Here is a 20,756-nt window from a genome sequence, read left to right on the forward strand (position 1 = left end):
ATCGACAAAACCCTCCGGTTGCATCATATACAACTCTTCTTCCAGAAATCCATTCAGGAATGCAGTTTTGACATCCATCTGCCAAATTTCATAATCATAAAATGCGGCAATTGCTAACATGATTCGGACAGACTTAAGCATCACTACGGGTGAGAAGGTCTCATCATAGTCAATCCCTTGAACTTGCCGAAACCCTTTTGCGACAAGTCGAGCTTTGTAGACAGTAATATTACCGTCGGCGTCAGTCTTCTTCTTGAAGATCCATTTATTCTCAATTGCTTGCCGATCATTGGGCAAGTCAACCAAAGTCCACACTTTGTTCTCATACATGGATCCCATCTCAGATTTCATGGCTTCAAGCCATTTTGCGGAATCTGGGCTCACCATCGCTTCTTCATAGTTCGTAGGTTCATCATGATCTAGTAGCATGACTTCCAGAACAGGATTACCGTACCACTCTGGTGCGGATCTTACTCTGGTTGATCTACGAGGTTCAGTGGTATCTTGTTCTGAAGTTTCATGATCATTATCATTAGCTTCCTCACTAATTGGTGTAGGTGTCACAGAAACAGTTTTCTGTGATGCACTACTTTCCAATAAGGGAGCAGGTACAGTTACCTCGTCAAGTTCTACTTTCCTCCCACTCACTTCTTTCGAGAGAAACTCCTTCTCTAGAAAGTTTCCGAACTTAGCAACAAAAGTCTTGCCTTCGGATCTGTGATAGAAGGTGTATCCAATAGTCTCCTTTGGATATCCTATGAAGACACATTTCTCCGATTTGGGTTCGAGCTTATTAGGTTGAAGCTTTTTCACATAAGCATCGCAGCCCCAAACTTTCAGAAACGACAACTTTGGTTTCTTGCCAAACCATAGTTCATAAGGCGTCGTCTCAACGGATTTTGATGGTGCCCTATTTAACGTGAATGCGGCCGTCTCCAAAGCATAACCCCAAAACGATAGCGGTAAATCAGTAAGAGACATCATAGATCGCACCATATCTAGTAAAGTACGATTATGACGTTCGGACGCACCATTACGCTGTGGTGTTCCGGGTGGCGTGAGTTGCGAAACTATTCCACATTGTTTCAAATGTACACCAAACTCGTAACTCAAATATTCTCCTCCACGATCAGATCGTAGAAACTTTATTTTCTTGTTACGATGATTTTCAACTTCACTCTGAAATTCTTAGAACTTTTCAAATGTCTTAGACTTATGTTTCATTAAGTAGATATACCCAAATCTGCTTAAGTCATCTGTGAAGGTGAGAAAATAACGATATCCGCCACGAGCCTCAGTATTCATCGGACCACATACATCTGTATGTATGATTTCCAACAAATCTGTTGCTCTCTCCATAGTACCGGAGAATGGTGTTTTAGTCATCTTGCCCATGAGGCACGGTTCGCAAGTACCAAGTGATTCATAATCAAGTGGTTCCAAAAGTCCATCAGTATGGAGTTTCTTCATCCGCTTTACACGATATGACCTAAACGGCAGTGCCACAAATAAGTTGCACTATCATTATCAACTCTACATCTTTTGGTTTCAACATTATGAATATGTGTGTTACTACTATCGAGATTCAATAAGAATAGACCACTCTTCAAGGGTGCATGACCATAAAAGATATTACTCATATAAATAGAACAACCATTATTCTCTGATTTAAATGAATAACCGTCTCGCATCAAACAAGATCCAGATATAATGTTCATGCTTAGCGCTGGCACCAAATAATAATTATTTAGGTTTAATATTAATCCTGAAGGTAGATGTAGAGGTAGCGTGCCGACTGCGATCACATCGACTTTGGAACCGTTTCCCACGCGCATCGTCACCTCGTCCTTAGCCAATCTTCGCTTAATCCGTAGTCCCTTTGTTCACCTTGCCATCCTTCTTATCCGCCAAATACTTGGGGCAGTTCCGCTTCCAGTGACCAGTCTGCTTGCAGTAGAAGCACTCAGTTTCAGGCTTAGGTCTAGACTTGGGTTTCTTCTCTTGAGCAGCAACTTGCTTGTTGTTCTTCTTGAAGTTCCCCTTTTTCTTCCCTTTGCCCTTTTTCTTGAAACTAGTGGTCTTGTTGACCATCAACACTTGATGCTCCTTTTTGATTTCTATCTCCGCAGCTTTCAGCATTGCGAAGAGTTCGGAATAGTCTTATTCATCCCTTGCATATTATAGTTCATCACGAAGCTCTTGTAGCTTGGTGGCAGTGATTGGAGAATTCTGTCAATGACGCAATCATCTGGAAGATTAACTCCCATTTGAATCAAGTGATTATTATACCCAGACATTTTGAGTATATGCTCACTGACAGAACTGTTCTCCTCCATCTTGCAGCTATAGAACTTATTGGAGACCTCATATCTCTCAATCCGGGCATTTGCTTGAAATATTAACTTCAACTCCTGGAACATCTCATATGCTCCATGACGTTCAAAACGTCGTTGAAGTCCCGGTTCTAAGCCGTAAAGCATGGCACACTGAACTATCGAATAGTCATCAGCTTTGCTCTGCCAGACGTTCACAACATCTGGTGTTGCTCCAGCAGCAGGCCTGGCACCCAGCGGTGCTTCCAGGACGTAGTTCTTCTGTGCAGCAGTGAGGATAATCATCAAGTTATGGACCCAGTCCGTGTAATTGCTACCATCATCTTTCAACTTTGCTTTCTCAAGGAACGCATTAAAATTCAACAGAACAACAGCACGGGCCATTTATCTACAATCATACATAAACAAGCAAGATACTATTAGGTACTAAGTTCATGATAAATTTAGGTTCAATTAATCATATTACTTAAAGAACTCCCACTTAGATAGATATCCCTCTAATCCTCTAAGTGATTACGTGATCCAAATCAACTAAACCATGTCCGATCATCACGTGAGATGGAGTAGTTTCATTGGTGAACATCACTATGTTGATCATATCTACTATATGATTCACGCTCGACCTTTCGGTCTCCATGTTCCGAGGCCATATCTGTATATGCTTGGCTCGTCAAGTATAACCTGAGTATTCCGCGTGTGCAACTGTTTTGCACCTTGTATTTGAACGTAGAGCCTATCACACCCGATCATCACGTAGTGTCTCAGCACGAAGAACTTTCGCAATGGTGCATACTCAGGGAGAATACTTCTTGATAATTTAGTGAGAGATCATCTTATAATGCTACCGTCAATCAAAGCAAGATAAGATGCATAAAAGATAAACATCACATGCAATCAATATAAGTGATATGATATGGCCATCATCATCTTGTGCTTGTGATCTCCATCTCCGAAGCACCGTCATGATCATCATCGTCACCGGCGCGACACCTTGATCTCCATCGTAGCATTGTTGTCGTCTCGCCAATCTTATGCTTCTACGACTATCGCTACCGCTTAGTGACAAAGTAAAGCATTACAGCGCGATTGCATTGCATACAATAAAGCGACAACCATATGGCTCCTACCGGTTGCCGATAACTCGGTTACAAAACATGATCATCTCATACAATAAAATTTAGCATCATGTCTTGACCATATCACATCACAACATGCCCTGCAAAAACAAGTTAGATGTCCTCTACTTTGTTGTTGCATGTTTTACGTGGCTGCTACGGGCTTAAGCAAGAAACAATCTTACCTACGCATCAAAAACCACAACGATAGTTTGTCAAGTTGGTGCTGTTTTAACCTTCGCAAGGACCGGGTGTAGCCACACTCAGTTCAACTAAAGTTGGACAAACTGTCACCCGCAAGCCACCTATGTGCAAAGCACGTCGGAAGAACCGGTCTCGTGTAAGCGTACGCGTAATGTCGGTCCGAGCCGCTTCGTCCAACAATACCGCCGAACCAAAGTAGGACATGCTGGTAAGCAGTATGACTTATATCGCCCACAACTCACTTGTGTTCTACTCGTGCATATAACATCAACATATAAAACCTAGGCTCGGATGCCACTGTTGGGTTTCGTAGTAATTTTAAAAAATTTCCTACGCTCACGCAAGATCATGGTGATGCATAGCAACGAGAGGGGAGAGTATGACCTACGTACCCTTGTAGATCGACAACGGAAGCGTTTAGTTAATGTAGTCGTACGTCTTCACGGCCCGACCATCAAGCACCGAATCTACGACACCTCCGAGTTCTAGCACACGTTCAGGTCGATGACGATCCCCGGACTCCGATCCAGCAAAGTGTCGGGGAAGAGTTCCGTCAGCACGACGGCGTGGTGACGATCTTGATGTACTACTGCAGCAGGGCTTCGCCTAAGCACCGCTACAATATTATCGAGGACTATGGTGAAAGGGGGCACCGCACACGGCTAAGAATATGATCATGTGGATCAACTTGTGTTCTTCTGGGGTGCCCCTGCCTCCATATATAAAGGCTCAAGGGGGGGTGCGGCCGGCCTAGGAGAGGCGCGCCAGGAGGAGTCCTACTCCCTCTGGGAGTAGGATTCCCCCCCCCCCAATCCTAGTTGGAATAGGATTCGCGGAGGGGGGAAAAGAGAGAGGGGGGCCGGCCCCCTCTCCTTGTCCTATTCGGACCAAGGGAGGGGAGGGGCGCGCGGCCCATCTAGGGCTGCCCCTTCTCTTTTCCACTAAGGCCCACTTAGGCCCATATAGCTCCCGGGGGGTTCCGGTAACCTCCCGGTACTCCGGTAAAATCCCGATTTCATCCGGAACACTTCCGATATCCAAACATAGGCTTCCAATATATCAATCTTTATGTCTCGACCATTTCGAGACTCCTCGTCATGTCCGTGATCACATCTGGGACTCCGAACAACCTTCGGTATATCAAAATGTATAAACTCATAATATAACTGTCATCGTAACCTTAAGCGTGCGGACCCTACGGGTTCGAGAACAATGTAGACATGACTGATACACGTCTCCGGTCAATAACCAATAGCGAAACCTGGATGCTCATATTGGCTCCTACATATTCTACGAAGATCTTTTATCGATCAGACCGCATAACAACATACGTTGTTCCCTTTGTCATCGGTATGTTACTTGCCCGAGATTCGATCGTCGGTATCCCATACCTAGTTCAATCTCGTTACCGGCAAGTCTCTTTACTCGTTCTGTAATACATCATCCCGCAACTAACTCATTAGTTGCAATGCTTGCAAGGCTTAAGTGATGTGCATTACCGAGAGGGCCCAGAGATACCTCTCCGGCAATCAAAGTGACAAATCCTAATCTCGAAATACGCCAACCCAACATGTACCTTTGGATACACCTGTAGAGCTCCTTTATAATCACCCAGTTATGTTGTGACGTTTGGTAGCACACAAAGTGTTCCTCTGGCAAACGGGAGTTGCATAATCTCATAGTCATAGGAACATGTATAAGTCATGAAGAAAGCAATAGCAACATACTAAACGATCGGGTGCTAAGCTAATGGAATGGGTCATGTCAACCAGATCATTCAACTAATGATGTGATCCTGTTAATCAAATGACAACTCTTTGTCTATGGTTAGGAAACATAACCATCTTTGATTAGCAAGCTAGTCTAGTAGAGGCATACTAGTGACACTCTGTTTGTCTATGTATTCACACATGTATTATGTTTCCGGTTAATACAATTCTAGCATGAATAATAAACTTTTATCATGATATAAGGAAATAAATAATAACTTTATTATTGCCTCTAGGGCATATTTCCTTCACACTACGGTGCTTCGATTCGAGGTAAGCTCTACACGAAAAAGATGCACCTCGATGCTATGGTTCCATTCAGGCGATCGGTTCGTAGTTTCGTCGGCCGTAAGTTCTTAATCTCGTGTTCCCTTTTGGAGCTATTCTGGACGAATTTTGTCAGATTCGTCGCGGACGATCGATCATTTGAAATTTCCTTTGACGAGCAGCATAATCTCGCAGTCCCTCACAACATTCGTGTTTTAAGTTTTTGGTTTCGACGATCGTAGCTTAATCTCTCTTTCAACAGCAGTCTATTGCACTGACGCCGCCATGTCAAGCTCCTCTGTCCTCTGCCCCGAGCCCTCCTATTCGTACCTCTCGACGCCAAAGCCCTTCCCCTTGATCTCCTTGCCCGCGTGCTACTACAGTAGAGTCGTTTCCGACGTCGCTCATCTCGGCCTACTCTCTGTCGTCCTCCTACTGCACTGACGCTGCAATGGCGCGCACACTGCTTTCTTGTGTCCTCTGCCTTCGCGCACACCGCAGTTCACCGCGCCGCCGACGGGGTCGATCATCTTCGCCTCCTCTCTCTCGCCCTACTACATTGGAGTCATTTCCGGCGTCGATCATCTCGGCCTCCTCTCTCGTCGACTGCACTGACGATACCATGGCTCGAGCACTGCATTCTCCTTCTTTGCCCACTGTCTTTGCGCGAGCACCGCAACTAGTTCACCGACGGTGTCGCTAGCCGTGCCGCCGGCGGGGTCGCTCGTCCATGACTCCATGCTCGTCATGTCGGACACGGCGCCACGGCCACTATCCACCGCAGTCGCCGAAGTCGATATATACAGGTAACCATCACAGGGCCGGTCACACCGTCTGTCAGCCTCCGTGCAATAGTTTGGTATCCATGTGATGCGCGCACACAGCCTTTTTGACCGGCAACGTGCAGTTGTAGTACTGCTTTGCAATTGGCATGTCTGCTGCTTTGCTTTGATCTGAGCAATCGCCCTCTCTCTCTCCTAGTAGATTATATATTTGCTCAGTCTCCTGCCTAGCTTGATTTTGCCTTCATCAACGCCAGGGACAGGCATGCATGCATGGCACATGCAGCAACATGCACTGGCAGACCCCTCAGCTTATACTAATGCACACTTAGTAACTGATGGCAAGTACAGTAACTAGCAAACCATCTTGCTTGACGTACGTGCCGTCCACTCACGAAAAGCAGCTAGCAAGCTAGCTAGCTAGCTCATGTTGCCCAACAGTAACCTACATAGAAAAGTGAGTCAGGGAATGCTACGTACAGAGGAACATATGAATGTTCAACCATGGGCTAGGGGGCTAACAAACAGATGTACTACGTGTCTGTCTATGACTGGGCCATCTTCTTCCACGGAGGAAAAAAGGGGCACATGGGCAGGATCTATTTGCGTCCATTTAAAATGGAACCACATCGATCAGAGTGTGTGTGGTGTGTGCCAAGGCTCAAGGCAGCAGCTGCCGGAGCGTGTGAGTGCCAAGGCTCAAGGCGGCTATATAGCTGGAGTGTGACTGTGAGTCTGAGTGAGGCAGATCAGATTCAGATCCATCTACATTCATAATTTTGCTTGGGTGAGAGTGCGTGAGGGAGATCGCCCCAGCTTCGATCTGCCAGTTGCAAAGTTCATCATAGGCTGCGGACCATCGGTATGAAGCTCCTGTTCCAGTGCCCCTGCTGCGCGTGCTTCTGCTTCGTCAGGGCCAAGAAGAGCAGCCAAGGCAAGCAGGGAGGAGCTGGAGATGACGGGGGCAAATTCCAAGGGACAACCACGGCCATGTAGCTCTGGTTTTGCTTCTTAAATCTGCCACTGGTTGAGCCAGTTCTTATATATCTTCAGGTCTTTCAGCATGACTAGCTTTGCTGTTCTACATGCTCATGTTAGTTGCTTCCTTGTAGCACGTCCTTCATCATCTGTCTCTTCAATTCGCTATGTAGCTACTGTCTTTGTAATTCATGACTTGTCAATCAGAATGTTTCGTGCCTTCGTATTTTGATTGTGTGTGTGGTCTGGTCCATAAAGGGCATAGTAATTATGTAATTTGGTGGACTCCCCCTTTGTTAGTTTGCCTTTTCAGGTTAAATTTTATCCTCAGATTTGGTAAGCAGCAGCCTTCCCAGCTAGTATTGTTTCTTGTGCTGATTTGCCAGTACTTGCATGGGGGTTTGGGGAGTTGCACAACCAAGCTCTACTCGAGTGGTTAGTGGAGTTTTTCTTAGCTCTACGCCGGATGTTTTGACATTCTATTTATCTTGTTAAAAACAGATTATTCTTTCAATGACACGCAGTGTATCTATGGACAACGAGACGTCTATGATAATTTCGTCAATCTTTGAACTTAACCATTTCAATCTTTAGTAGAGTAGTACACATGTGTTGCATGACCGCGGATGTGGTGGTGCGGTGTTGCACTTGGTGTTACACAAACATCCAGAACAACGAGAATTAACAGTGATAGATAGTGGTGTTTAATTTCCAGCAAATCCACCATGCTATTTAATTCCCATGCCAGGAGGATCTGCAGGGCATGAGACTTCATCATTAACCTTAAGTGGGTCTAGTTGTTTTTTGTGAATACTTAAAAAGGTCTAGTTGTTGCCACGTGGACATGGTGTGGCCACTCTTTCTATTTTCATATTTTTTTCTGACAACCTTCCTATTTTCACATGCCAGTTACACTGCCTTTGAATTTTTTTGTAGGCGGTCAGTTACACTACCCTACAAAAGTGGGTAATTAGTTCCACTACCCTAAAAAAGTGAGATGTTTAGCCTCGAAGCAAGAGAGAAATCCATGTGCTGCTGCAAGTATATAAGAAGCCCCCTCCCTCCTCTATATCCATCTTTCATACAATCCATCTTGAAGGTCTTAAACTGTCATACAATCCTCTTAGTCTTTCATAAGAAATCTCATGGATCTGTCCATGAAAGTTGTTTGTGGTCGTTCTCCTGCTTCTTGTGACCACATGCATCTAGAGAGGAGGGTTTAACGATGCGGGGTTACTTACCGGTGGGTTGGGATTTCAAAGTGTGAGTTTTCATACCACCGGTCCAACGTAATTCCTCAACTCAATATCCTCAAGAATCAATTAAAGTATTCCTCAACTCGGCAGCCTCAAGTATCAATGGTTGGCCTCCTTTCTTCAAACTATCGTGTATACACCACCTCATTAGATGCATCAACCATCCTGGACTTGAAAACTTGAAATAAGAGGAGGTCTAAAGGTTGGGGAGGAAGGGGACTGAGGAGAGATTGGATTGCAACACAAATGGAACACCGAGGTCAAGGACGAGAGTCTCTAGGGCATGGAGAGGCAACATGGGAGGAAAACGGGACGATGGGGTAGAGAGGGTTCTTTTGTAAAGAGGCGTGCATGTGCAATATTCATGGGGGCTTCATCAGGGATTCCGTCTGATGGCTACAGCTACATAACACACAGATTCAATGGGCGATTTCGTTAAATTTTCTAATTAGCGTGGGAATTTTGGCTGAGAATCATACAGGCTAATCTCCATGCAGTAAATCGGTCCCAATAGATGAATGACTCTTCATTTTTTATTAACATGAGAATTTCTAGGGAATCTCTAGTTAGTATAAGCATACATAGATATAGAATAGATAGATAGATATGGATATTAATAGGTATAGATATAGATAGAGATAGAGATAGAGATAGAGATAGATAGATAGATGTGTTGCGTGAGCGCATAGTGGTGGTGGTGTGTTGGACTCGGTGTCACCAACAACCAAATTGACAAGAGAATCAACAACGAATTCACCGTGCTATTTAATTCCCAGCAAATTCACCATGTTATTTAATATTCATGCCAAAAGGACTTGCAGGGCATCAGAGTTCATCATTAACCTTAAGTGGGTCTACTTGCTGCCACGTGGACATGGTGTGGCCACTCTTTCTATTTTCACATGTTTTTTTTGACAACCTTCCTATTTCCACATGTTAGTTACACCGCCCTTGATTTTTCTTTTGGACGGTCAGTTACACTACCCTACAAAAGTGGGCAATTTGTCGCGCTACTATACAAAAATTGGTAATTAGTTACACTACCCTACAAAAATATGTTCGCTTAGGCTGGAAGCAAGAGAGAAAATTATGTGTTTGCTGCAAGTATATAACAAGTCCCCCTCCCTCCTCTACATCCACCTGTCAATACAATCCATCTTGAAGGTCTTAATCTGTCATACAACCCTCTTAGACTTTCATACGAAATCTCATGGATCTCTCCATGAAGGTTGTTGTGGTTGTTCTCCTGCTTCTTGTGACCGCAGGCACGTATGCTATTATTTGAGATAATTAACAATACTGCTAAAATTATATGTGTGAGATTACTGATTTGCTTTATTAATTTTGCCCCGTGTAGAGGACCAGGGACCAGTGCAGCTAGCTTTGGCGAGGGACTGTCAGTCAAAGAGCTTCAAGTTCAAGGGGATGTGTGTGCGCGATGATAACTGTGCAAGTGTTTGCCTGGTCGAGGGTTTCACCGGAGGCAGGTGCAAGGGCTTTTGGCACCGTTGTTACTGCACCAAGGACTGCTAGATGGCCCTGATTTGTCTATTGCATGTATGCTTCCGTGTAATAACTAATAACAGAATAATAGATCTATATCTATGTATCTATGCATGCCTCTGTGAGTGATGCTCGTCTGAGATTCGTGAACTAATACAAGTAAACGAGCACGCCTAGGATGCCTCTCGAGCTAACTACGATAGAGATGTCGCACGGATAGAATGAGCCATGAAAGAGCGGAATATAGTGCGGGGAACCCAAAAGAAGACAAGGCTTAGCTGGCAAGCCATTACATCGTATAATAATCAGAACAAAGCTTGACGGATATATGATCTGAAGAAAGGTAGAGACTTGAGGGATCCATATTAGATCATCTCAATGTAGATAGATAATCTATAATTATTTCGCTCAACTCCTTCCTTTATATCAACAACCAACGACCTTCGAACAACTAGCTTTGATACCACTTGTTAGAATAATCTTAGTTGCATCGTCGATCATCTGAGGACCAAGCAATTATACGTGACACAACACCAAGATTTGTTAACGAGTTTCACCAAACATGGTTACACCCGGGACATGAGTACATGCGCTCCTCACTGTGACACCGTCACAATACCGCACACCAGCCACCCGGTGCCGGCACCCCCCCCCCCCTGCGTGCATGTGCTATTATATTGACATAGATTATATCGTGTGTCTACCTCCACATATACATTATATAAGAGGCATAGAATAGAAATGTCCTATTAGAACACAACTCAATACCCTATCTATACACCATACGACTTAGAGTCCAACTGTAACCTACCTTGTATAAAATATTTGACACAACTCTAACAAGTATAAGTATAGATGGATATAAATATATAAATGTAGATATAGATAGATATAAATATAGAAGTATAGATATAGATATGGATATGGATATGGATATGGATATGAATATAGATATAGATATAGATAGATACATGTGTTATGTGAGCGCATATGTAGTTGTGGGGTGTTACGGCAACATTCAAAACAATCGAGAATCAACAACGAATTCACCATGCTATTTAATTCCCATGCCAAGAGGACTTGAAGAGCATGAGAGTTCATCATTAACCTTAAGTGGGTCCTGTTGCTGCCACGTGGGCATGGCATGGCCACTCTTTCTATTTTCACATATTTTTTCTTGCGAGCAGTCAGTTACACTACCCTACAAAAGTCGGTAATTTGTTAGGCTACCATACAAAAATTGGTGATTAGTTACACTGCCCTACAAAACTCTGCTCGCTTAGACTCGAAGTAAGAGAGAAATCTATGTGTTGATGAAAGTATATAACAAGCCCCCTCCCTCCTGTACATCCAGCTATTATACAATTCGTCTTGAAGGTCTTAAATCTGTCATACCATCCTCTTAGTCCTCCATAAGAAATCTCATGGATCTCTCCATGAAAGTCTTTGTGGTCGTCCTCCTACTTCTTGTGGCTATTGGTATGTATGTTATTGTTTGAGATAATTCACAATACTGCTAAAATTACATATGTGAGATGACTGATTTGCTTTATTAATTTTGCCCCGTGCATGTAGAGGACCAGGGACCAGTGCAAGTAGCTTTGGCGAGGGACTGCAAGTCACAGAGCTACAAGTTCAAGGGGATGTGCGTGCGCAATGACAATTGTGCAAGTGTTTGCCTGACCGAGGGTTTCCCCAGAGGCAAGTGCAAGGGCTTTGCATGTTCCTGCTACAAGGATTGCTAGATGGCCCTGATTTGTCTATTGCGTACATGCTTTTGTGTAATAAAAATTGAATAAATAATAGTAGATCTATATCCATGTATGTGTATATGCAAGCATATGCATTTGTGACTGATGCTCGTCTGAGATTCATGAACGGTTACAAGTAAATGAGCACGCCAGGAAACCTCTCAAGCTACCCACAATCGAGAAGTCGCGCGGATAGAACAAGCAATGAAAGAGAGAAATACCCCCGCAAAAAAAAATGAAAGAGAGAAATACAGTGTGGGGAACCCAGAAGAAAAAAACCCGAGGCTTAGCTAGAAGGTCATTACATCATATAATAATCGACACAAATCTTGACGGATATATGATCTGAATAAGAGCAGCTCCATTACATGATACAAATTTGGAGATGTAAAACTAGGAAATGTAAAATTTACATCACCAAAAAGTGCATTTTACATCTCCAAAAAAAGAGGCAACTCCAACAGGTGATGTATATTAGAGATGTAAAAGAGCAACTCCAATAGATGATGCAAAATGGAGATGTAAAAACTAGTGGGCGGCGGCAGTGGGGACGGCGGTGGCACAACATGATTCCGGGCGGCGGCGGCTGTGTGTGTGTGTGGGGGGGGGGGGGGGGGGGGGCGATGGATGAGCGTCAGAGGGGCGGCGGGGCTGGCGAATCAGGGCGGCGGTGCAGCTGCAGAGGAGCGGTGATTCAAGGCGGAGAGAGGATGAGCGGCGTAGGGGCGACGGAAGAGCGTCAGAGGGGCGGCGGGGATGGCGAATCAGGGCGGCAGCGAAGCAGCAGCGATTCAAGGCGAAAAGAGAAGGAGGAGCGGTGACGGGGCGGCGGGGGTGGCAAATCGGGGCTGCGGGGTGGCAGGCGGTGCATCGGCGGAGGAGCGGCGATTCGAGACAGATAGAGGAGGAGGAGCGGCAGAGGGACGGAGGAGGGGCAGCGGTGGCGGGTGGGCGGGCGGCGGAGGAGTTCTGAGGGCGAATGGGGCGGCGGCTATGCGGCGGGTGGGGGTCGGGCGGGCAGAAGCAAAGTGAAGGTAGTTGAGCGGTTGGCGCGCGGCTGGGATTTTTTTTCAAAACTATCATGTTTTTTGTAGCAATTTCGGAAACTATAGGACGTAATGCAAAAAAACCAAAACTAGTAGCCCGTCGGCCATTCTTTGGCCGAAGTAGTACTTTTCGGCCACAGCTAGGCCGAAATAGTACTTTTCGGCCACAGCTAGGCCGAAGCAGTACTTTTCGGCCAGAGCTAGGCCGAAGTAGTACTTTTCGGCCACACTTAGACCGAAATAGACTTTTTGGTCAAGTCTAGGCCGAAAAGTCACTTTTTGGTTATCCCTAGGCCGAAGTTGCATGGCTCATGCTGAATTGTATTTTGTTGCCACCCGTTTCCCGCCCACCCCTTCCCGCCACCCGTTTCCCGCCAACCCCTTCCCGCCTTATTTTCCCGCCAATCCGTTCCCGCCTTATTTTCCCGCCAATCCCTTCCCGCCTTATTTGCCCGCCAATCCCTTCCCGCCAACCCTTTCCCGCCATACCGCATTTATTCTTTCCCGCCATTTTCTCCTCTGTATCTATAAAACCCCCTTCCGGCGGAGGTGGATAAGCATTCCAGTGTAGTGTAGTCGAGATGTCCCATTATCCATTCAATCGTACTTTTCACCCTGAGATGAGCAGCACTCTGCTGAGTCTAGCTACCGATTTCAGGATGGACAATAGGATAGTTCCATGGGACGAACTCACCGGTAGTGACACCATAATGAATGAGTTGGCTCACCAACTACGTAGGTCTGGGTGGCCTGAAAGGACCTATGAGGAGTCTGGGCAGACTCCTCATAGGTCCTTTCAGGCCACCCAGACCTACGTAGTTGGTGAGCCAACTCATTCATTATGGTGTCACTACCGGTGAGTTCGTCCCATGGAACTATCCTATTGTCCATCCTGAAATCGGTAGCTAGACTCAGCAGAGTGCTGCTCATCTCAGGGTGAAAAGTACAATCGAATGGATAATGGGACATCTCGACTACACTACACTGGAATGCTTATCCACCTCCGCCTGAAGGGGTTTTTATAGATACAGAGGAGAAAATGGCGGGAAAGAATAACTGCGGTATGGCGGGAAAGGGTTGGCGGGAAGGGATTGGCGGGCAAATAAGGTGGGAAGGGATTGGCGGGAAAATAAGGCGGGAACGGATTGGCGGGAAAATAAGGCGGGAAGGGGTGGGCGGGAAACGGGTGGCAACAAAATACAATTCAGCATGAGCCATGCAACTTCGGCCTAGGGATGACCAAAAAGTGACTTTTCGGCCTAGACTTGACCAAAAAGTCTATTTCGGTCTAAGTGTGGCCGAAAAGTACTACTTTGGCCTAGCTCTGGCCAAAAAGTACTACTTCGGCCTAGCTCTGGCCGAAAAGTACTGCTTCGGCCTAGCTGTGGCCGAAAAGTACTATTTCGGCCTAGCTGTGGCCGAAAAGTACTACTTCGGCCAAAGAATGGCCGACGGGCTACTAGTTTTGGTTTTTTTGCACTACGTCCTATAGTTTCCGAAATTGCTACAAAAAACATGATAGTTTTGAAAAAGATGCAAATTTGTATCTTCAAGTGTTGTATTTTACATCTTTTCTAGTTGGAGATGTAATTATTTTTGCATCTACATCATCTGTTGGAGATGGATTTAGGGTCTCGGTGATGCAAAAATTAGTCATTTTTGTATCCACATCATCTATTGAAGATGTTCTAAAGGCAGAGACTTAAGGGATTCATATTTGGTCATCTCAATGTAGATCGATAATCTATATTTTTCAAAGAGCCAAAGAGGAAACCAAAATGGATGTACAACAGAAGAGGCGTAAGCACCGGATGGAGTTAGCTGCCTAAATCGCGGAACATTGAGCGAGAACACAAGAAAGTGATGGGGATACCTTGAGCTTCAGGACAACAAGGAGACAAATGGGCAGAATAGTAGCGACGGCACAACACCTGCGAGGTGTGCGGCGCCCGGCGCCCGCGGGGCCTTCGCTTGGCGATTTCATCACCTTCGCGCAGGCCGAGGGGAGCGGAGCCGCTGGGGCGCGTCGCCGTTTTGCTCCGGGTGGCCGGGGGCCGCGTGCCGTCGCTGCCCGCACATGGTAGCCCTCGTCGTCTCCAGGCAGGGGCTCGACGACACCTGGCGGGGCAGCGGTGGTGATTAGGGCGCAAGTGGCGGCTACGCTCATCGCCTCGGGCGGTCTGACGGTCTCTGCGGAGGAGTGGCCGTGCCTACCCGCGCTGGAGTCAGGCCGGTTGGTGGCATTGGTGGTGGCGCTGGGCGCGGAGGCTGGATCCGCCACGATGGAGCTGATGGATATATGCCCTAGAGGCAATAATAAATTTATTATTTATTTCCTTATATCATGATAAATGTTTATTGTTCATGCTAGAATTGTATTAACCGGAAACTTAGTACGTGTGTGAATACATAGACAAACAGAGTGTCACTAATATGCCTCTACTTGACTAGCTCGTTGAATCAAAGATGGTTAAGTTTCCTAGCCATAGACATGAGCTGTCATTTGATTAACGGGATCACATCATTAGAGAATGATGTGATTGACTCGACCCATTCCGTTAGCTTAGCATTTGATTGTTTAGTATATTGCTATTGTTTTCTTCATGACTTATACACGTTCCTATGACTATGAGATTATGCAACTCCCGAATATCGGAGGAACACTTTGTGTGCTACCAAACGTCACAACGTAACTGAGTGATTATAAAGGTGCTCTCACTACAAAAAAGACACATCCGTGACATTTTGGGCCGAACGAATTTTTTTCCTGTCATACATATGACACTTCTACGACGATAATTGTGACAAAACCCGGTATCATCATAGATGTGGTGGGCTCCTACTTCTATGACAAAAAAATATGATAAAAAATGGGCTTTTCGTCCTGGACGGGCCGGAGACGCAGCTGCATGACATTCTTTGGGCCGTCCATGACGGAAAAAAATCGTGGTAGAAGCGAGGGGGAGGAAAATTTCGGGGAGTTCCCGGTTACGGTGAGAGGTCGGGGGCCGAGCGATGCGCGTTTCTCTTGTACACGTACGCGCGTGTGTGCGAGGCATTGACTCTAACTGAAACCGAGCGAGGCGTTGGGCTCTAACTGAACCCGAGCGCAGGCTACGCGTTACTGAACCCGAGCGATCGATCAATGGCTGTTAACTGAACCCGATCGAGCGATTCCTTCGCTACTGCTGCTAACTGAAGCCGATCGATTGGATGAACAGTGAGCGTTGCGGGGGGGGGGGGGGGGTTGGATGAACAGTGAGCGGTGGCGTTGCCTCTGGATGAACAAGACCCCATGGTGTGGTGGAGGGCTGGATGAACAGTAGACGGTGGAGGGATGCCTGTGGAGGGGTGGTTGAACATGACCCCATGGTGTGGAGGGCTGGATGAACAGTAGACGGTGGAGGGGTGCCCGTGGAGGGTGGTTGAACAGTAGCCGGTGGAGTAGCGCGCGGTGGAGGCTGGATGAACAGGAGCCCGTGAAGGCTGGAGGAGGTCGACGGTAGCCCATGGAGGCTGGAGGAGGTCGACGGTGGAGATGAACAGTATCCCGTGGAGTCCTGTTTTGCAGTACGCCACACCCCTCCCGATGAACATGACCCCGTTTCGACCGTAGCGCTCCAACACAAGTCCATTTCGTCCGTTTTGCGATACGCCACACCCCTCCCGATCAATAGGACCCCCATTTCGACCGTAGGAGGCCCGTTTTGTCCGTTTTGCGGTACGCCACACCCCTCCCGATCAACATGACCCCGTTCCGAATGTAGGAGGTCTGTTTCCTCCATTGTGCGATATGCCAGACCTCGTTTCCATCGCCTGTTCCGTCTAAGCCTTCCCGATGAACACGACCACGCATTCCGTTCCGACCCAGCCGGTTGGTTCCCACGCGTTCCGTTGCCTCCCGATGAACACGACGCATTCCGTTGCCTCCCCATGAACACAACGCATTCCGTTGCCTCCCCATGAACACGACGACGACGTTGTTTCTCCGTTCCGACCCAGCCATGTACACGAGCCCTGGTCGTACGTATGCGCGAGTAGGCGTTCGAGACCCCGCCCGTATGTACACATACGTGGCCGTGTTTTCTTTCTTGCACCCTGGCCGCTGTACGTACGTGTACATGCTACATGCGCGCCTCTAGTACGACACGTACGTGACTCTACTACGACACGTGCGCGCCTCTACATCCACCAGTATATATGTACGTACACGTTCGCAACCAGAATGACAACGCTACGTACGCTTCGACCAGGTGGGTCCCGACTGTCAGGCACTTCCTTGTGTGCGAAGATGTAGCTGGTGGGTCCCAGCAGTCAGGGGGGAAACGTTTTTTTCGTGAAATATGGTGGCCCGTCCGGTGGGTCCCCGCTGTCAAGTGGAAGACGCGGCAGTGGATGCCCACGCGTAGATGAGTACGAGGGTTCACTGGTTCGCTGCGGTGTGAGGCTGCCATCACCGTAGAATAACAAGGGGTGTGGGTGAGTAGAGGGATGACCTGGCCAACGGTGGGAGTAGTAGGGGGCGGTGAGGCCTCCGCCGCATCGCAGCCGGCCACGGGAGGCAGGAGCACGAGGCACGACCGGCGCTGGTTTTGGCGGCTGGAGCAAGAAGACCAGAGGTTGAAGAAGCACTATGGCCGTTGGATGGACATAGTACGGTCACTGGAGTTAGAATCGTGCATATTGACTAAGTTGACAAAGCCCTCCGTCCCCGTCAACTTAGTAGGCCCACAAGTCAGCCTGGCACTATACTGGGTCCCAGCTAATAGGGGGAGTATTCATTTTTTGTGCATAATAAGGAGGCACTTCCTTGCGTGCGAAGATATAGCTGGTGGGTCCGAGTTGTCAGCGGTGGTAACGTTTTTTTCGCGAAATACAGAGGCCCTTTCGGTGGGTCTCTGATGTCAGGTGGAGGAATCATTATTTTGCGCGTAATAAGGAGGCATTTCCTTGCGTGCGGCCGTGGACCCAGATGTCGGCCTCTCCACGTACAGTCCACTTCAGATGCATGTCGGTCGTTGACCATGTTGACCAGGCCGCGCCGAGAGCACCAGGGTGATGGGCGACGGCGTGGCCTAGGAAGGGAACGACACGGAGGCAGGGAAGACTCGACAGTTGTTTCCCACGCGGAGGGGAGTACGACTATACGAGGGTTTACTGGTTCGTCTGCCGTCGCCGGAGAATAACAACAGGTGTGGGTGAGTAGAGGGATGGCTAGGCCAGCGATGGGAGTACGGTGGGGCGGTGAGGCCTGCGCGGCAGCAGAGCCGGCCGCGGGGAGGAGGGAGCAGGCAGTCCCGCCGGTGCTTGTTTGAGCGGCTGGAGCAGGAAGAGCAGAGATTGAAGAAGCACGACGGCCATTGGATGGACATCTTACGGTCACTGGAGCTAGAATCGTTCATATTGACTAAGTTGACAAAGCCATCCGTCCCCGTCAACTTAGTAGGCCTACAAGTCAGCCTCCCACCATGGTGGGTCCCACCTAGCAGGGGAGTATTCATTTTTCTGTGCGTAATAAGGAGGCACTTCCGGTGGGTCCGAGCTGACAGCGGGGGGAACATTTTTTTTTCGAAATACGGTGGTCCGTCCGGTGGATCCCAGTAGTCAGGGGCAAACATTTTTTTCATGAAATACAGTGGCCCGTCCGGTGGGTCCCAGCAGTTAGGGGGGAAACGTTGTTTCCGCGAAATACTGGTGGCCCGTCCGGTGGGTCCCTACTGTCAGGTGGAGGAATAATTATTTTGCGCGCAATAAGGAGGCATTTCCTTGCGGCTGCCGTGGACCCAGCCGTCAGCCTCTCCACCTACAGTACTCTTCCGATGGAAGTCGGTCGTTGACCACATTGACCACGCCGCGCCGAGAGCACCACGGCGGTGGACGACGGTGAGGCCTAGGAAGGGGACGACGCGGAGTCGGGGAAGACGCGGCAGTGGATGACCACGCGGAGAGGAGTATGAGGGTTCACTGATTCGGCTGCGGTGTGAGGCTGCCGTCGCCGCAGAATAACAGGGGGAGTGGGTGAGTGGAGGGATGACCTGGCCAGCGGTGGGAGTAGTATGGGGACGGTGAGGCCTCTGCGGCAGCACAGCCGGCCACGGGAGGCAGGAGCATGTGGCACGACCGGCACTGCTTTGGGCGGCTGGGGCAAGAAGACGAGAGGTTGAAGCACTACAGCCGTTGGATGGACATCGTTGACCACGCCGCGCCGAGAGCACCAGGGCCGTGGACGACGGCGAGGCCTACGAAGGGAATGACACGGAGCCGGGGAAGACACGGCAGTGGCTGCCCACGCGGTGGAGAGTACGAGGGTTGACTGGTTCGGCTGCCGTCGCCGGAAAATAACAGGAGGTGTAGGTGAGTAGAGGGATAGATAGGCCAGGGATGCAAGTATGATGGGGCCGTGAGGCCTGCCCGGCAGCACTGCCAGCCACGGGAGGCGGGAGCAGGTGGTTCCGACGACGCTGATTTGGGCGGCTGGGGCAGGAAGATTAGAGACTGAAGAAGCACGGTTACCGTTAGATTGACATCTAACGATGTGACGCTGGTAGAGTCGATTGTTGACTAAGTTTCCTTTTTGAGAAACCTTATGTACGCATGAACTTAGTAGGCCCATAAGTCAGCCTCTAAATCTGTGGCAGACAACATAATGCCCATTTGCTATTTTTTATAATTTGCAGCCCATTTACTAATTTTTAAGTAATTTATTACAACCCATTTTCTGCCTAGGACCATGGTCAAAAAGTTCAACCTTATTTTGCATATTTTGGTGGAGTCCAAACTGTTGTAATCCCGAAATGATAAACATTTTTTTAAGAACTTATTGATTTGCCAAAAAATCATTTTGTTTTTGTAAGTAAATAAGACGTGGGACAATTGAATTGGTTTAAGGGAAAATCGATGGTAAAAAAATCAGCGCTGGGTGAAAAAAAACAACAAAAATAAAGATGTAAATATGAAAAGGAAATTTTATGTGTTTTCAATATAATAATACGTGTATATAAACTAGTAAAACTATATATAGAGATTAGAAAATGAATGTAGGACATGTGTTTCAAGAGGATAATAGAACTGGGCTGTGTGTTTGATTTAGTAAAAAAACTGCCTACGGATGTTGTAAGACAAAATATAACTAACACTGGCGGGCCAGAGGCCAGTAGATACCTGCTGAATCTTTGTGCCCCATTGTCGTCATGGGCTGGCCCTGTTAAAAACAAAATCAACCCCGGGCAGTCTACAGCCCAGTTGAAACTTGCTCGACCTGAAAATAATAATATATGTGCTCAATAAACGAGAGAATTCTGCAAGTACAGACTGATAACTGGGATGCAGCACGGATATTGTTTTTTTTATCGTGATAATAAGTGCATGCACTTGTTTCGAAAAAATTGGAGAACTGGGAATTCGAACGGTGGGTGCTTATGCTACCCATCAAATAAAAATCAGGTGCCTGAAAATTTGTTTCGAAACAAATGATTCAGCTTTATATCCATGTCAACCCTCGGCATGATGGTTGGAAGCAAATGCAAGTTCATACCAAAAGATCGTTAACAACAATACCAACTTATGAACGACAAGGTAGTACAACTACCAATACTAAACTAACTTATAATCTTTTTACTCCTGGCCCTAGTGTTCGTCTGGTAGAAAACTTGTAGAGGACCAGCTCCCGCTCCTTCTCTTGCTCCAGATCCGCGAGGTGGTACTGGTGCATCACCCAGTTGGTCCTCTGCTGGTCGAAGTTCTTGTTGGTGT

The 20,756-nt window shown here is 47.3% G+C and overlaps 1 protein-coding gene and 1 long non-coding RNA gene across 2 annotated transcripts; both read left to right on the forward strand.

Moving 5' to 3' along the window:
* The first annotated feature begins 8,538 nt into the window (after positions 1–8,538).
* On the forward strand, positions 8,539–10,315 carry LOC123063203 (uncharacterized). Its single transcript, XR_006430181.1, has 2 exons — positions 8,539–8,711; positions 10,062–10,315. It is a non-coding gene; the product is annotated as an uncharacterized lncRNA (long non-coding RNA).
* Positions 10,316–11,238: 923 nt separating this feature from the next.
* LOC123063204 (defensin Tk-AMP-D3-like) lies at positions 11,239–12,027 on the forward strand. Its single transcript, XM_044486938.1, has 2 exons — positions 11,239–11,686; positions 11,783–12,027. Exons 1-2 carry the CDS (start codon positions 11,632–11,634, stop codon positions 11,950–11,952), a joined length of 225 nt encoding a protein of 74 aa, XP_044342873.1. The 5' UTR covers positions 11,239–11,631; the 3' UTR covers positions 11,953–12,027.
* The last annotated feature ends 8,729 nt before the right edge of the window (positions 12,028–20,756 follow it).

The sequence above is a fragment of the Triticum aestivum genome, chromosome 3A (assembly GCF_018294505.1).
Source record: "Triticum aestivum cultivar Chinese Spring chromosome 3A, IWGSC CS RefSeq v2.1, whole genome shotgun sequence".
Lineage (NCBI taxonomy): Eukaryota > Viridiplantae > Streptophyta > Magnoliopsida > Poales > Poaceae > Triticum > Triticum aestivum.